General features: G+C 44.6%; 1 protein-coding gene across 1 annotated transcript in view; it reads right to left on the bottom strand.

The window, feature by feature from the left end:
• Positions 1-19,076, bottom strand: part of rrn3 (RRN3 homolog, RNA polymerase I transcription factor) — a 42,549-nt gene that overhangs the window by 15,173 nt on the left and 8,300 nt on the right. Inside the window, exons 6-11 of the mRNA XM_072481811.1 lie at positions 17,425-17,484; positions 12,530-12,593; positions 9,481-9,550; positions 8,206-8,304; positions 2,393-2,488; positions 293-425 (exon numbers count right to left, since the gene is read on the bottom strand). Coding sequence (XP_072337912.1) covers positions 293-425; positions 2,393-2,488; positions 8,206-8,304; positions 9,481-9,550; positions 12,530-12,593; positions 17,425-17,484 — 522 coding nt within the window. The remainder of the gene's footprint in view (positions 1-292; positions 426-2,392; positions 2,489-8,205; positions 8,305-9,480; positions 9,551-12,529; positions 12,594-17,424; positions 17,485-19,076) is intronic.

Raw genomic sequence — 19,076 nt, 5'->3', positions numbered from 1 at the left:
ACGCGGCTAAATGTGCTTGCTCAGGGACTTTGTTCCCTTTTGGGAAGAGCACATCCAAAATCTTTAAATATCCACCCCAGCACTCTTCAATGCTTCTCACCGGAGAAAGCAATTTTAGTTTAAACTTCTGGAATTCCCTCTCTAAATCTTTTTGCTTTGTTACTTTCTTTTTGACCATTATTTAGTCAATTCTACTTCTTTTCGCACTCCACATGCGCTTCCTCGTGAAAAATTTGGGAATATTTTATTACTTAGAAGGCACCATTGAATAGCAAGTCATTGTTGTTAGTACCATTGACATAACAAACGTCCTTTATGTAAGCCAGCAAAACAGACATCAGAATATCCAATCGTTCAGCCATTGGATGAGCCATCATATCATTTGGCAGTGCCGAATGGGCTTGCTGCTTTTCCTCATCTTCATCCTGCACAGAGAGAAAACACAAAAAAACAGCAGGCCATGGAGAAGAAACCACAAATGATAAGAAAACCATTTTTCACGAGGGGAAGCAGCGGACTAGTGGTATTGTCGCTGGACTAGTAATCCAGAGACCCAGAGTCATGCTTTGGGGACCGGAGTTCGAATCCCGCCATGGCAAATGGTGGAATTTGAATTCAATAAAAATCTGGAATAAAAAGGTAACCATGAAACCATTGTCGATTGTCATAAAATGTTACAACTTTCACAGGAAGGTCATAAAATGTTACAACTTTCACGGTGGCGCAGTGGGTTAGCCCTGCTGCCCCACGGCGCCGAGGTCCCAGGTTCGATCCCGGCATTGAGTCACTGTCCGTGTGGAGTCTGCACGTTCTTCCCATGTTTGCGTCGGTTTCGCCCCCACAACCCAGGGTATGTGGATTGGCCTCAATAAATTGCCCCTTTAATTGGAAAAAATGAATTGGGTACTCTAAATTTATTTTTTCAAAACTTTCACAGGCAGCATACTTCACATGTGGTCAGGTAATAACTGGCATGTAAAGTGGGAATGCATCACTTTTGTTTTGCAACAGGTTTGCCAATCCAATGGAGTGCAAAGTGAGACAGTGTTGCCAATGCCAAAGGGAAAATATTTGCCCAGGTCCAGCCCATGTATTATTTGTTCAGACTGGTGTGTCTCACATCACCCTTTCAACACTAGTAAAAAAAAAGCTACCCCAGAAGTGATTCATACTTTAAGCGTGTAGAGGAGGTTCATCAGGATGTTGCCTGGTATGGAGGGCGCTAGCTATGAAGAGAGGTTGAGTAGATGAGGAATATTTTCATTAGAAAGATGGAGGTTGAGGGGGGACCTCATTGAGGTCTACAAAATCATGCGAGGTATAGACAAGGTGGATAGCAAGAAGCTTTTTCCCCTAGAGTGGGGGACTCAATTACTAGGGGTCACGAGTTCAAGGTGAGAGGCGAAAAGTTTCAGGGAGATATACGGGGAAAGTTCTTTACGCAGAGGGTGCCTGGAACGCATTGCCGACGAAGGTGGTAGAGGCGGGCACGATAGCGTTATTTAAGATTTATCTAGACAGATACATGAATGGGCAGAGAGCAGAGGGATATAGATCCTTAGAAAATAGGCAACAGTTTTAGATAGAGGATCTGGATTGGCGCAGGCTTGGAGGACCGAAGGGCCTGTTCCTGTGCTGTAATTTTTCTTTGTTCTTTGTACTCTGTTATGGTTTTATCCTCCTGATTGCTTTATATTCTTTGAGACACATTTACTGTAAAGTTTCCAGATCACAGGAAAGTTGATAATTGAACTGTGGTATTGGACATATCTAATCTTAAAATCCACCATACTGACAAAATGTAGAAGCATAGGGCAGCATGGTGGCACAGTGGTTAGCACTGCCGCCTCATGGCACGAGGACCCGGATTCAACCCTGGGCCCAGGTCACTGTCCGTGTGGAGATTGCACATTCTCCCAGTGTTTGCGTGGGTTTCACCCCACAACCCAAAGATGTGCACTGTAGGTGGATTGACCATGCTAAATTGCCCCTTAATTGGAAAAAATAATTGGGTACTATAAATTTATTATGTTTTTACATTTTAAATTAACATTCAAATTTCTGCAACATAGAGTCATTGACTAACCACTAACAATTTAACACAGCTTTGATATCCCCGAGTCGATGTAAAAGTCTAGGACCGTAGCAATATGAAAGTGAGAGAAATGTACTCCATGCATTGCCCAGACCAATAAAAATGAGAGACGGTAGGATTGTAACATGCAAGCTAAAGAGAACCGAAGTCTATGTGGTTATATTTACATTCGTGGCAAAGAGGCGCTCCACATCATGCCGTAACTTTTTACATTCAAGTTACACAGAACTTTCAACTGATACACAAAATAAATGCTCACGGATGATGCAAGGTTGAAACATGTTTCAAAATATTTACCATATCAAACATCCTTTCCTCTGTACATGTTGGCAATCCATTGTTAACCTCGACAGCTTCTTCTGCATCCTCAATGTCATTACGTGAGGCACTCACCTGGGAATGATGGAACCAATATCATACATTTATTTCGCATCAAACATTTATTTGCCTTTTTGAAAGGTAGTTTTAGGTTCTATTAAGATATAATTAAATATATCCTTCAGGGTCCATGTATGGATATCAGACGAATATCGAATCAGAAAAGAACACACGGTTCTGAGTTCAAATACAACTAACAGCGAATAAAGGAGTGAAATAATATTTGCGTTCCAGAAGCTTCACTAGGATAGCAGTATTTGTACATTAAATGTGAATTTAACATATTGCAGTAAATGTAATTCATCTGGATTTTCAAAAGTCCTTCAATAAGGTGCCCCATACAGATCAATGAATACGGTTAAAGAATGCAGAGTCAGGGGGCAAGTAGCAAAATGGATTGCTCATTGGCTTCAAGACAGGAAGCAGAGAGTGGGAGTATAGTATAGTTTATTCAGAATGGCAGAAGCGTGAAATGGTATTGCACAAGGATCAGTGCTGGGACCACGGCTATTCACAATTTACATTAACAATTTGGAATAAAAATAAAACAGGCCTGAACACATCCCTGCTGGCTCCAGCAGCCCCAGTGCTATATTACACTCTAATGAACTTTGAATGGCATAAAGCGGGACCTCAAGCCCTCACTCGGAAGGCAGTCCCGCCTTGGAGATCTGCTGGCCAATCAGATTGGCTGGCAGCTCCCCAGTCCCTCCAGGCACAGCGCTGCAGTGGCCATAAGAGGCAGTGCAGGGAACTGCTTGGCACAAGTCTCGGAAAACAGTTCCGACCGAAACTGGGACCAGCCCAGGGGCCGTAACTGGGACCAGCCCAAGGGCCGTACCTTGCATGTGGATGAACCTGCGGCGACTACTCCCGAGGACGTGGAGACGGAGGACGACTGCCTGCAGTTGCATTGTGTGGCAGCTCCCCATGTGGCCTCCATTAAGGTGACAGTAGGGGTCAATGGCCACCCTCTTGAGATGGAGTTGGACACTGGCGCAGCGGTCTCCGTGATCGCCCAGAGGACATTCGACCGCATCAAGCAGGGTATACAGATCCTTACATTAACCGACTCACAGGCCAGGTTGGCCACCTACACGGGGGAATCACTGGACATTGCAGGAACTACAATGACCCCTGTTGTTTATGGACGCCAGGAGGGGCGTTTCCCACTTATCGTGGTGCGCGGCCACGGGCCCAGCCTGTTGGGTCGGGACTGGTTGCGCCATTTGCGGTTGCAATGGCAGCACATCCTCCAAACAGTTTCTGAAGGGTTGACTGAGGTGCTAGGATGATACCCAGATGTATTCCAGCCTGGTTTGGGGAAAACAAAAGGGGCCGTAGCCCGTATCCAAGTCGAACCAGGAGCCACGCCGCGCTATTTCCGGGCGCGCCCGGTGCCTTACGCCTTGCTCGAGAAGGTAGAAGGGGAGCTCACTCGTTTGGAGAGTTTGGGTATTATCAGGCCCGTCCGTTTTGCTGACTGGACAGCACCAATGAAGCCAGGTGCCACAGTTCGCTTGTGTGGCGACTATAAACTTACAGTGAATACGGCTTTCCGACTCGACCGATATCCAATGCCTCGCATAGAGGATCTCTACGCGAAGCTTGCAGGTGGACTCTCGTTCACAAAATGAGATATGAGTCACGCCTACCTGCAGTTGGAGCTGGACCCTGCCTCCCGCCATATGTAACGATTAATACACACCGGGGCCTGTGTGAATATACACAGTTGCCCTTTGGAGTATCCTCTGCCTGCGCACTTTTTCAACGTGTTATGGAGGGCATTTTGAGAGGTTTACCACCTGTTGCTGTCTACTTCGATGACGTTTTGATTACAGGGACGTCGGAGTAGGAACATTTGGAAAATCTGGAGGCTGTCCTTAGACGCCTTTCGGAGGCTGGAGTCCGTTTACATCGCACAAAGTGCGTATTTCAGGAAAAGGAAGTAGTCTACCTAGGTTATCGGGTGGACCGCGAAGGTTTGCACCCCGTCGCAGAGAAGGTGCGTGCAATTCAACAGGCCCCCGCCCCGACTGACACTTCGCATCTTCGTTCTTTTCTCGGTCTCGTAAACTATTACGGGAAGTTCCTCCCCAATCTGGCAAATACACTGGCCCCTTTGCACCTTCTGCTAAAGAAAAATCACACCTGGGTTTGGGGTCAGCCGCAAGAAACCGCTTTCCGGCGGGTAAAGCAACAATTGTCGTTGTCTGGGTTACTAACCCACTATGATCCTGGAAAGCCTTTGCTCGTCACATGTGATGCATCCCCGTATGGTATTGGGGCCGTCCTGTCCCACAAGATGGAGAACGGGGCCGAGCGACCGATAGCTTTCGCCTCCCACACATTGACTGCAGCGGAGAAAAAGTACGCGCAGATCGAGAAGGAGGGCCTGGCAGTGGTTTTTGCGGTGAAACGCTTCCACCAGTAAGTGTATGGCCGCCATTTCACTATCGTGACTGATCATAAGCCTCTGCTGGGACTTTTCAGAGAGGATAAGCCAATACCGCCCATTGCTTCCGCACGGATGCAGCGCTGGGCTTTGTTGCTTGGTGCATGCGAGTATTCTCTGGAGCACAAACCAGGTACGCAGATAGCAAATGCCGACGCACTGAGCCGATTGCCTTTATCGACCGGCCCCATGTCGACCCCCACGAACGGTGAGGTGGTTGCAACCCTAAATTTTATGGACACCTTGCCTGTCATGGCATCACAGATCCATGAGTGGACATAGACGGAGCCAGTCCTGTCAAAGGTTCGGCACATAGTACTGTATGGTGGGCAGCATAGACAGCTCTCAGGCGAGTTGCGGGCATTTTCCTCCAAGCTGTCAGAATTCAGCGTGGAAGACGGCATCCTCTTGTGGGGGACGCGTGTGATTGTCCCGGAAAAAGGCCAGGAGCTGATACTAACAGACTTGCACAATGGGCATCCAGGTGTGGCCAAAATTAAAACGTTGGCCCGGAGTTATGTCTGGTGGCCAGGCCTCGACACCGACATTGAGAAGGTGGCCCAAAACTGCTCCATTTGCCAGGAGCATCAGAGGCTTCCACCAGTCGCGCCCCTACATCACTGGGAATGGCCAGGGCGGCCTTGGGCACGCTTGCATGCAGATTTTGCAGGCCCTTTTCAAGGATCCATGTTCCTTCTATTAATTGACGCCCAGTTTAAATGGCTGGAGGTGCATAAGATGCAGGGGACAATGTCCTGCGCAACAATTGAAAAGATGCGTTTGTCGTTTAGTACGCATGGCCTCTCCGAGGTGCTGGTCACGGATAACGGCACACCATTCACGAGTGAGGAGTTTGCGAGGTTCACGAAGATGAACGGCATACGCCATATCCGCACTGCCCCTTACCACCCGGCTTCAAATGGGTTGGCAGAGCGCGCAGTGCAGACATTCAAAAGAGGCCTAAAGAAGCAGTCTTCTGGATCAATGGGACACGAGACTGGCTCGCTTTTTGTTTACGTATAGGACCACCCCCCATGCGGTGACTGGGGTAGCTCCCGCAGAACTCCTAATGGGCCGGAGACTTCGCACCCGCCTTAGTATGGTTTTCCCGGACATTGGTGCAAAAGTACGCCGCACACAAGAATGGCAGGGACAGGGATTTTCTCGGCATCGGCCGATTTGGCAGTTTGCGCCCGGTGACCCAGTGTTCGTTCGGAATTTTGCTGGTGGTGCCCAGTGGGTTCCTGGTGTAATCTTTCGCCGAACGGGCCCTATGTCTTACCAGGTGCAAGCCCAGGGTAGTCTCCAGCGCAAACATGTAGACCACGTTCGGTCCAGAAGACTATCCCCTCAAAAGATTCCCCGTCCCCGGAGCTCATTTCTACAGCCGCAGAGACCAGAGACAAGGGAAGGTAGTCCTCACAATCTTCCACTGGTGCCTCACTCGAAGCCTGCGCAGGTCGTTACAGAACCGAATGGAGATAGAGACGCTGACATGACGGAGGCAGCAGACTCTGACTCCGAGATGGAGACACAGGATGCATCAGAGGGGGAATCCTCGGGCCGTGGATGTACAACCGTTGCGCCGTTCATCACGGAAGCGCCGGTCTCCGTCTCGTTACAAGTCGCCTGATCCAGCGTCGCGTGCAAATGGTGTCCGGCCTGCGGCAAAACAAGTCCAACGCCCTCCTTCGCCAGGGTCATCGATGGATTCCTTGGACTTTGAGGGGGAGGGATGTTATAACCTGCCTACTTACCATTGGCTGGGGACTAATGACAATCCCACAATCCTGTGGGAGTATGAGCTTCCCCAATGAGGGGGGCGGAGAAACCATTAGTAAACTCCTAGTATAAATAAAGCTGGCCAGTTTAGGAACCAGCAGGAAGCAAGGGAAGTTGCTGCTGTTATATATATATGTTATTGTAAATAAATGTTATTACTTTGTATCCTTAAAACTCGTGCTGGATTCTTTGTGGCCCTCACAAAAGGTTCGAACCTATGTTCCCAGAGCATTATCTTGTTCTAGATTACTAATCCAGTTACAATACCACTCACCATCCCCTGACAACCCGGACTAGACCTCAAAAGTGCTTCAATGACTGTGAAGCACAATTGGACATTGTGAGGTCATGAACCATGCCTTGTAAACCAAAACGTTTTAATACTTTCTTTGTAGAAGGAATATACTGACTTGTGTTAATGAATCGGATGATTTGAAAGATGTACTATAACCAGCTAAGGTTTTAAAACATCATTTTTTTCGCAACAGTTTAACTCTTTTTTTTTTTAATTCCAATTAAGGGGCAATTTAGCATGGCCAATCCACCTCCCTTGCACATCTTTGGGCGGGGGTGAGACCCACGGAGACACGGGGAGAATGTGCAAACTCCACATGGACAGTGACAGGGATCGAACCCAGGTCCTCTGCGCCGTGAGGCTACAGTGCTAACCACTGCATCACCGTGCTGCCCCAATTTAACTCTCTTAGGGAAAAATGTCAAATAGCAAGAGAGTGAAATGCTACTTTGTTAAAAAAGTAAATAAGCTACTTTCTTTTTTAAATTTCAAATGCATTGTTCTACCAGTGTCTGAGAAATGTTGCTCATTTTAATTAAGGCTGCGTTTTCTGCAAATACTGCACATACGCAGTTGTATGCAAGGCTGCCATCCTTATGGGACCAATGTGCAGCAGGGAGCATGCACGGTCACCCCTTGCCTTGGAATTGCAAATATTACATCACCGGCAGAATCAAATTAACACTTAATGAGCCCCTCCATCCTTAGCTCACCCCAACCCTCACAGATAGGGCTGAAAAAAGTCATTGGCAAATGGGACCCACAAATTAAAATGCCACATCACGTTGGTGCCTTTTCAGAAATGTATTAAAAGATGAAATATCAAAAGCAATGGCTGAGGAGAGAGAGAGAGAGAAAAAAAAGCAGGAGACACAATGATGGGGGAATGCCACACCAGAGTACCCACCCCCTACATGGCTCAGGAAACATGGAATTGCTTGAAATTTCAGGCCAGTTATTTAATTAGTTCAGAGGGATATTCAAAGTTTGATCACTGCCGAAAAGAAGCTATCACCATTTATGAGAGTAGATTTCTGTCTCTTGCAAATTATGTCATTGGCTTCTGCACCCGAGCCGACAAGTGCATTCATGTATAAGAGCGGTCAGTGACCATATTGTATTGGCAGGAATTAGAGTATTTAATTAAAGTAGGAAGCAAGCCCAACAAACACTTTTTGCTTCAAGTCTCTGGGTACTTACATCCAGTTTTAGGAGTTTTCCCACTACAAGTTCCAATATTTCTGAGCACAGCTCTGGGAAATATACAGTGATCCTCAGTAAATTATGCACATAACATTCCTGGCAAATTAAATCAGAAAAGTATACATAAAAAATTTATGGTCCAGTAATTTCAAACCACACAAGTTAGTATGTCACAGTACAGTAAAAGAAATCTCAATTAATTTCAAACATGTTTTTCAAAATAAAATGTGTTAGTAATTTTCCCAGCTAACAAAAGCCCCCAAAATTAATTTGGTCTACTGGGACAACTTTGGCTAATGTCTGCAGATGGGGAAGCATTCAGGAGAATGCCAATGTGACCGTAAAAAGAGTATTAGTTTATAGAATCACATCTCTAATTAATTGGCTTTATGACCATTTTATTCTAATTATTTCTATTGCGATGTTAAATCAGAATTTCAACAAAACAAAATTATCAACTTTGCGACAAAAATGCTTGACCATTAATTATGTTTCCTTTCATTCAATTGCTTTCCATTTCTACATTTATCGCATGATGGCACTTCAATCAAATCGCACAAGATGGGACTTTTTCCCCCCAATTTGTACTTTAGATTCTTCCCTTGCATTTTTTTTGAATGAAGTTATCAGCCTTGCTTTGTTCACCAGGAGCCAGGCTGCGTGTCCTGATATTTCGAAGAAAAACATTACAATCGCCATAAGCGTCAGCACTTATGTTGCATCATGTGCAAACAGAGGGGCAAAATTCTACATTCAAGAATGTTGGAGACTGAGTGACCACCCAAATGTCCCTAAATTACTGCCACGTTAAAATCCTTGAAAAACTCATTTGTTTTGAATTCCTGCCATTTTCATCAGAAGGGAGAAGGGAGAAAATAATTTGCTGGAACCGTTGGGAAACTTGCAGGATTAATATTTATAATCTTCAATAATCACAGAAGTCAAGTGTGATTAATTGGTAACCTTGCTAACAATCTGCATTATAATGGGCTGTACGGTGAAGCAGTGGTTAGCACTGCTGCCTCACGGTGCTGAGGACCAGGGTTCAATCCCGGCTCTGGGTCACTGTCCGTGTGGAGTTTGCACATTCTCCCCATGTCTGCATGGGTCTCACCCCCACAATCCAAAGGTGTGCAGGGTAGGTGAATTGGCCATGCTAAATTGCCCCCTAATTGGGGAAAAAAATAATTAGGCACTTTGCATTTTAAAAAACCAATCTGCATGATAAAGATTTTTGGGGGTATTTGATTACAAAGAAGATACTCTACTTACCAGGAATCTGGCTGATTTGTTTACAAATGGAAATTTTTCAACTAGTATCGGCATCAGAAATTGTGGTGTTCTGCCAAAAATAAACATGTATGTTTAGTCCATTGCATTATTTTAAAAATTGAAGTGATCTCACAGAAACAACAACTTTAATTTATACAAGGCCTTTAACATAGGAAAATGTCTCAAAAACGACAGAAGTATAAAAAACAAAAAATGATCTGTAGATTGGATACCAAATAGCAATACTGTCTCCCTAATTATTCATTATTACCTCAACTCCTCGGATCAAAACAAGAAAAGAGAAGGAATCAAGCAATTGGAGACTATATGCAGTTCTCTCCTATTCAGATTATAGGCATCCTATTGAAACACTCCAATCAACTGGTTTATTTCTTTATTTTATTTAAAATACATGAATAAATATATAGTTTCCACAATAAATGCAATTGATCAATTTCCCTATGTTTGCATTTTGGGAAAAAATAATGAGACAATTAACGAACACTTTCAACATGGTTCACTGTTCTCGCCACGTTATTCAAAGCAGTAAAATGCAGGAAATATCCTGTTGGGAAACAGGTCGCCCTCCACCATAGTGACATGGGGAGAGCAAGAGATCACATTCATGCAAAATATGTCTCCACTCCAGCCTTAAATTACAAGGTGGAGGGCAGGGCTAGGATTCTCTATGCAGTCACAAGCTAGTACTCTAAATGAAATACCTATGATTTAAATGTGGCATCATACGGCTCTCCAAGGCTCGGCTATGTAAATGGAATGGAACATCTCTAAACCGCGCAAGGTATTTCAAAACAGGCACCTTTTCAGATTGGATGTTTGAGATTATATATAATGACCCTACTTTGTTTACTAATTAGGACTTTATTCCCTACTTTTGATGCTAACTTTAGGCCATTGTCTTATATAGGACAGCACACAAGAAAAATAACTTAACAATACAGAAATCAGAATATCATAGAATCATAGAATTTACAGTGCAGAAGGAGGCCATTCGACCCATCGAGTCTGCACCGGCCCTTGGAAAGGGCACTTACTTAAGCCCACACCTCCACCCCATCCCCGTAACCCAGTAACCTTTTGGATACTGAGGGGCAATTTTAACATGGCCAATCCACCTAACCTGCATTTCTTTGGACAGTGGGAGGAAACCAGAGTACCCGGAGGAAAGCCACGCAAACACGGGGAGAAAATGCAAACTCCACACAGATAGTCACCCGAGGCCAGAATTGAACCCGGGTCCCTGGAGCTGTGAGACAGCAGTGCTAACCATTATGCCGCTGCGCCACCCCTTCATATCTTATATTATGAGAATGTATTGTGTGATAGAGGAGAAAATAAAAGCTGGATTTTGCAATGAGTGATAATGTAAGGGTGTTCGCTACTGAATTCAAAGAAAGACCTAGTGACTTCTGTGGTGGGATGTTCCCATTTCCTGACAGCAGTTTAAATCTGACGCCAAGTCAAGGGATGTCCAGACATGTAGCAGCAGTGATGTCAGCAAGCATGAAAGCAGCTAGTTACATTGAGGCAGTCACACAGCAAACAAAGAAGTTAAAAACGCTTAATATCATTCACTTTTAGATTACATTTTCAGGTAGTTAAACCATGTTTGGAAGATTAGAAGCCAAAACAAAAATAAACAAATCTTTCAAAAATAACAATTTTATTATGGAGAAGTTTGATGTTCCACAAATATAAAAGGAGCTTTCCAGGACCAGTGAGGGTGTTTTATCAGTAATTACGAAATTAGTATGCCATTAAAAACCTAGTTACACCTCATTCAACATGATGTATCTTTTTTCTAAGGATATTAAGTGAGACCAACAGCATAAAATTCAGGTCATTGCTTAGATTGGATCATGAGAATACTATAGAGAATGCGAAATAAGCTGGCATCTGGTTTATGCAATTTAAAAATCATCAATGGGTTTGTGGAACTATAGCTGGGTTGAAGCCTACATGTTAACATTTTGATATTTATCATTCTGTTTGGGTGTTATCTCATCTACATGAGTAAAGCCTATATTCCAGTGAGAATGTCACGTAGTTCCATGTAGTGTTGCAACATTGCCATCTACTGTTGTAGCAATGCATAGCACTTTAAGATCACAAGATAATCGCTGATTGATTGGTTTGGAGAAAATTATCTGACATCTAGGTGTATCAACATGGTGGATGCGATCTTCCGGCCAGGCTGCGCCAGAAAAGCAGCTCTCCGCAGCGCAGAGTGGCCGGTGTAAGTCTCGAGATGTTGCAAGGGGAATCCCGCTCACAATGGGCGGGATCAGGTTTTGGCCAATCTGCATGTTAGAGCGAGGCATTAAGCCTTACTCTAATGTGCAGATTCCCGAGGTACCTGAGGTTTTGGGATTCAATCCCCTCACAATCCTATGAGAGGCCGAGGTCTGGGATTTTTTTTGTGGGACTCGGGAGATTGGGATGCCATATAAAAATGACATCCCAGGATCTCTCACAACGGGAGTTCCAGCGGGGCTGTGTGGGGATGCGCGTTCCCCGCTCAGGCCCCTTATTCAAAGCAAGTCGCGTTGAATAGCCATGTGTTTCTCGGCACTGCGAGTGCCGGGAAACACGCACGCTCGGGAACTTTGTTCTCTTTTGGGAAGATCGCGCCCATTGACTTTCAGTAATTATTTGGTGCTTTGAACTGAAAATTAATCTGGAGGGTTAAAGTAAAAGGCAGACCCAAAGGGTACCCTACTATAGTAAATATCTGAACTTACATGTACATTTTGTCAATATTAAATCAAATAAGTTGGTGTCAAAACCACAGAATTTAGTTTCATCTATTCAATTTATCTAAACGCTTATTCTACATATAGACATGGAACCTGGCTCCTTATAAGCCTTAAGGAATCAGAATGTCAATATGAAAATCTACTATAATCTCATAAGAAATGTGTCAATTAATTTGTTCAACAAATGTATAAGCTTCTTTAAATAAACTTTGTTGCACTTTGTCAGCGAAGGTATAAATAAGCTATGAACAGCAGCAGTATGATATACTTACGAGGGCACATATTTAGCAATCATTTGCAGAGCTCGATGACAGATGTCAAAATTTCTCGGAAGATCTGCAAAGAATGTAACAGTTAGAAATTCCTATCAGATCTACTTTGCGTCTGCAGCAGCACAAGTGAAAAAGACTTTATTTGGGAAAGTCCTGCAATGCTTTAGGAGCTGTAATTTGGGCACATGCCTGAGGATCGATGCATTGCATCTGATATGCACACACAACATAGGAATGCCTAGTGTATTCAATGAATGAAAAATGGTTTTATTCATGGGTGGTGATATCCTATCAAAAAATAGTGGGACATCAGTCTATATTTGGAGTCCCACCATTGAAATTGCTCAACTCAATCACACGAGAAGTTCTCCCAAGAAAACTAGAGTCACTTCCAGGTCTCTCTCACACACCTCCCAGCTACTAATTTCTATCACCAAAATATTACGACAGAGGGCATTATTTGAGTGGGTATACATTTTATTTAAGTCTGACCTACATTAGACTTTCAAAAATATCTACAGGTAATTCTATAATCTTTGATAAGTTTACCAGCTAAAAGTGCATATTACTTTGCAAGACACTGAAATTACATTTGATTAGGAAATATTACTATAAGCTAGTTTATTTTATTCAATTGTTAAATCACTTAACATAATTAGTTAACAAGGTCATAGCTCACTTCAGCAATTCACCAAAGCTCTTTCAACAGACCCTTCCAAATCCATAACCTCTGCCACTTAGAAAGAAAAGGCATGGGAACACCATCACTTGCAACTTCCTATCCAAGCCACACACCATCCTTTCTTGGAACTATATCTCTGTTCTTTCACTGTTGCTGGATCAAAACCCTGGAACTCCCTCCCAAACAGCACATTAGATATACCTACACTGCATGTACTTCAGCGGTTCAAGAACGTGGCTCACCACTACCTTCTCAAGGGCAATTAGGAATGGACAATAAATGATGGTCTAGCCAGCAATGGCCACACCCCATGAACAAATAAATAAATATTTTAAAACATTTAATGTGTACTGAATAATGAAGAGGTGATTGAGAGACAAGAGGGCCTAGAAATGTGAATATCTTCAGACACAAACGTCACGGTATCAAAAGATTCCATAAGGGAAGAGATGAAAACCGCAAAGAAATACTAACGGGGCTGGAGAGAGGAAGAGCATTAAGCAGTTAAAACAGAAAACAGTAAATGGTGAATTTTGTCAAAATATATTTAATGGTTTCAGTGACTTTGATGCTTTGCAAATTATAGAACAAATGTAAAAAGAATCATATAACCAAAAAAGTAAAGTAAAAAAAAAATCACACACTTAAAACTATTCTTATATGGTCAATCTTGCAAGTCACAAGGAGATGCTGAAGCTCTGGTATATGATAAGAATAACCACAAAAATAATTCCATCGACGGCGGGCGGGAGGCGGCCGCACAATGGAGGGCTCCCGTTCGGGAACGGCATTTTCAGGGCTTTAAGCCCTGTCCCAGGGCCCACGGAGGAGGAAAAGCAGGAAGAAACAGTGAAGGCACAGTGAAGAAAAATGTCAAGGGGGGGCAAAAAATCGTCTGTAAAGAAAACAGCTGAAGGTCCATCGGGGAGTGGAAAGGTCACTGCAGGGTCACCAAGGAAAATGGAGGCTGGAGCACCAGGGGAATTGCTTACGGCTGAAGAAATAACTAAGGTGATGGCTGCGGAATTCGAAAGGCAGTTTCAAGATACATGGAGACAATGAGGAAGGTGATGAGAGAGGTTTTGAATGCGCTGGTGGAGGAGGCGATTTCCCCGGTGATGACGGCGGTGGCAAGCGCAGTGGCGGAGGTGCGAGAGCAAGGGGAGGCGCTGAAGGAAGTGGAGGAGACGGTTATTGCAGCACGGTGATCAACTTACCTCGATGGGGAAGGAGATGCGGAAGGTGATGGACATTAACAAGGCTCTGCGAGGAAAAATGGAAGACCTGGAAAACAGATCCAGGCGACAGAATTTGAGGATTGTGGGGCTGCCCGAAGGAGTTGAAGGACCGAGGCCGATTGAGTATTTTGCCGCGGTGCTGGCAAAACTATTGGGGGAGGGGGAGGATCCCTCCCGATATGAACTGGATCAGGCTCATCGGTCGTGGAGGCCTGTACCAATGGCAAGTGAGCCGCCAAGGGTAGTGACCCTGTGCTTCCGTAGTTACAGTGTGAAGGAGAAGGTCCTGAGCTGGGCCAAGCAGAAGCGGGTGGTGCAGAGGGCTGGAGCTGGTATACGTGTATACCAGGACTTTACGGTGGAGCTGGCGAGGAGGCGGGCTGCCTTCAACCGGGTGAAGAGGGCACTGTACATTAGCAAGGTGCAGTGCGGCATTGTATATCCAGCGAAGCGGAGGGTGATTTGCAAGCTCAGGGACTTTTATTTTGGAACGGCGGAAGCAGCGGAGGAGTTTGCGAAGGCAGGAGGACTGTGGCAGAACTGAGAAATTGAGAAATGGCCATGTGCCGATGTGACCTCATGACTGACTGTATTTTCTTCTTTTTTTGTTTCACTGCGTGCGGGTGTATGGGCTAAAGGAGCCAATGTTGTATATATTTGGACAAGGGAAGTGATGGGACTTTCACTCGAAATGAGGGCTCTTTGGGGTGTAGGTGGATATGCGAGGTTTGTGTGCTAAAAGGGGATTTCTGGGCTTTCCTAGGGCCGGGCAAGGGGGAAAAGGACCCGGGCGGGGGCCTCCACGCTGGCCGGTTTAAGCAGGCCAGTGAACGGGAGTGAGATGGGGGGAGGAGCTGCGGCCATCGGAGCCTGCCAGAACAGGGTCCGAGTGGTCTAGCCGGGGTGGAAAGTTGGGGGGGGGGGGGGGGGGGGGGGGAAGGAACCGTGGTTGGGGGGAGGAGTTTTACAAGAGGTAGTGGACGGGAGGAGTTGGAGACGGGGGGGGGGGGGGGGGGTACAACTCTTGGGTATAATGTATGGTACTCTTTCAGAGGTTGGATGGCGTTGAGTGTTTGGGGGGGGGGGGAGTGGACTCTATATGTCAATGGTGACCATGGGCGGTCACGGACTCCTTTTTCTTTTTCTCTTTTGTTTCCACCATGGGAGGGTTTGTTTTATTGGATGCATATTTGACAGGTGGGCCATTGTTTGGGGTGGTGGGAGGATGGGATCGTTGGTATTGTTAAGGGGATTCATTTTGTATTTGTTACCGTTTACTGTTTGTGGATGGGGTGTAAATTTTGAAGGAAAATGTGAAAATTGAGAATAAAAACATTAAAAATAAAAATAAATAAATAAATAATTCCATCAAAATATTCGCATTGGAGCTACAACAAAAACATGGGCTTTTCAATATGTATGTAACAGCGAGTTATATGCACCATTTTATAAGGTAGCCTAAGATTAAAAATAGCATCCGGAACACTACTTCAAACCAAACTATGACAACAGACGGAGAGATTCAAACTTGTGTAAACAAAATTTAGGGCTGATAGCAGAATGTTCTTCACACACAATGAGCATTCAACACACAGTGTACACTTCTGAAAAAGGTACTGAATGTCGGGATTAGGAGGTAAAAATGGCCGAATGGTCTTTCCCAACTGAATCTACCTTGCAACTTCATGTTACTAATTAAAGGTATATAATGCAGCTTTAAGATAAATAAGAAATTCCTTGAAGGGCCTTCTTTCGACTTGAATTTACATGGCCATATAAAAAGTCACAATCTTTCCGGCACTAATTCATTAAACTTTGAAGATGGCAAATTAGGCTCCTATTTTTCATTTTACGCAGAGGATATTGTCAATAAAATCAGGCTGTATGGTTCAATATATTTGGGTTGATCTTTTTGATATAGAAGGTGACCAGTTCTTTAAAAATACAAAATAAAATACAATACAACCAGTGGTGGCATCATCTAGAGAGAAACAGACATGGTCATCAACCTGAAACATTGAGCTGAATTTTAATTGTGGAATCTTGATCCCGACGCCAGCGGGTGTCCATCAATTAGGTTGCTGTCTCTAGGAACGCAGTCCATTTCAGGATGGTGGGCATGCTCGGCAGCTAGGAGGGGCAGTGGGAGTGCCAAAGGCTCTGTGCAGCCAGCAGCCCACTGGAAGAAATGCACTATTGGTGGGGGGGGCCCGCTACAAAACTTGCAAATGTCAAGCAAGAGAGTGAAGTTCAGACCACTACCAGATCAGCCATGATCTTAATTAAAGGTGGAGCAGGTTTGAAGGGCCAAATGATCTACTCCAATGTTCCTATGGCACAGTCGCTAAGAAATCATTGCCAAGGGAGAAACCCCTACCCAGAACAGCTTGCGCCTGTGGTCGGCTGGGCTACTTTGTAGGATGCAGCTACAAGCTGGGCCCACCACCTCCTCTCCCCTCCCACACTCCAAAACAACCTGTCCCCAAGCCACCACCATTGTGCCACCAACAGGCTACAGTCGTATTGAAGGACGTCCACTGCCTGGAAAATTCAGATGGCAGGTGAAGAGTGCGCTCAATTGGCATTTCTGCCTACCTGACATCTCCACCCCCCCCTCCAAAAGCCACCTCCTGGGTGGAGAATAGACAGAAACATGCTGACAATCCAGCATGCCAGCTTGTAACGAGAAATTGACGGTATGTTTACCTCTGCCTCGGGTTGAAAATTCAGCCTGTTAACTCGCTTTCTCTCTCCACTGGTTCCGCCAAATCTGGATATTTCCAGCATTTTCTATTTTTATTTCCGGGAAGAGTGGGCTTATTATGGATGATGTGGAATGTAGTGATCTGTGTCTTCAGTGTTGAAACAGCGGTATTTGGGATATTTCAGATATTGATTTAAATATTCATAATTCATCATAATTCATATTACTGCAAACGTCAGTATGCTTATCCTTACAAAAATAAATTACTTACTTTCATCTTCATCTTCAGAGTCTGAAATATCCACACCATTTTCTTGGATAACAATTCTCCCTATATGAAATAGATATACATGGATTAATGTCATAAAATAGATGAACAAACAAACTTGGAGGTTAGTTTACTAAAGGCTACATAAAGATCCCATTTCCAAGCTTCACTAACTCAATACCTCCTCTCCCCTAAATGCCTCCTTTCTTTAAATATACTTTATCCAATCAAATATAATCGTCAGTCTCTCTTATCAGTCATGTGACAACTTCTCTTTCCGTAAACTCTCCTACGGTTTGAATATCACAAACATATTCCTCTTATTTATTTATTTTTCCAATTAAGGGGCAGTTCAGCATGGCCAATCCACCTACCCTGCACATCGTTTGGGTTGTGGGGGTGACACCCAAGCAAACACAGGGATAATGTGCAAACTCCACAAAAACAGTGACCTGGGGCCAGGATCAAACCCGGGTCCTCAGCGCCGTGAGGCAGCAGTGCACTACCATGCCGCCCCACAAATGTTGCTCTCTCCCATCTCTTAGCTCTCCATTTCTCTTCCTGCATCTGGCAGAGAACTCATACATGGTGAATGAAACAATTTTTAAAAATGTATTCCTTCATGGGATGTAGGCAGGACCCACTTCAAAATGATAGTTAAGAGTCAACCACATTCCGTTGTTCTGGAGTCACATGTAGGCCAGATGGGGTAAGGACAGTCAATTTCCTTTGGAGGTTAGCGAGCCAGGTGGGTTTTTATGCCAATGGGGATACGTTTCATGCTCACTGTTACTGAGATCAGCTTTTCAATTCCAGATTCTATCAATTGAATTTAAATTCTACCGGTTGCAGTGGTCGGATTTGAATCCATATTCCCAGAGAATTAGCCAGGGCCTCTGGATCTCCTGGTCCAGAGACATCACCAGTACATAGAACATAGAACAATACAGCGCAGTACAGGCCCTTCGGCCCACGATGTTGCACCGAAACAAAAGCCATCTAACCTACACTATGCCATTATCATCCATATGTTTATCCAATAAACTTTTAAATGCCCTCAATGTTGGCGAGTTCACTACTGTAGCAGGTAGGGCATTCCACGGCCTCACTACTCTTTGCGTAAAGAACCTACCTCTGACCTCTGTCCTATATATATTACCCCTCAGTTTAAAGTTATGTCCCCTCGTGCCAGCCATATCCATCCGCGGGAGAAGGCTCTCACTGTCCACCCTATCCAACCCCCTGATCATTTTGTTACACCACAGTATAATCTATATTTAATTCTGGACAGAAAATATAAATATATATTTTTTTTAAATATACTTATTAAAGTTTTTTAACAACACCATTTTTTCCCCCTTACAAACAATAACCCCCCCCCCTCCAAACCCGTAACAAAATAACGCAAAATCGCACTGAGCAAGATATATACATGGCAAAATGGTATATTTACATAGCTTTATACACTGGCTCTCGCCCGCATGTGCCAGTTTCCCCCACCCTCCATGTTATCTCCTGCTCATCCATCCCCTCAAACAATCTCTCGTCCCCCCCCCCCCCCCCCCCCCCCCCAGGGTTGCTGCTGCTGCTGACCGACCTTCCTCTAACGCTCCGCGAGGTAGTCTAGGAACGGTTGCCATCGCCTGTAAAACCCC

The sequence above is a fragment of the Scyliorhinus torazame genome, chromosome 17 (genome assembly GCF_047496885.1).
Source record: "Scyliorhinus torazame isolate Kashiwa2021f chromosome 17, sScyTor2.1, whole genome shotgun sequence".
NCBI classification, from domain to species: Eukaryota; Metazoa; Chordata; class Chondrichthyes; order Carcharhiniformes; family Scyliorhinidae; genus Scyliorhinus; species Scyliorhinus torazame.
This window is presented reverse-complemented; position numbering and strand designations above follow the sequence as displayed.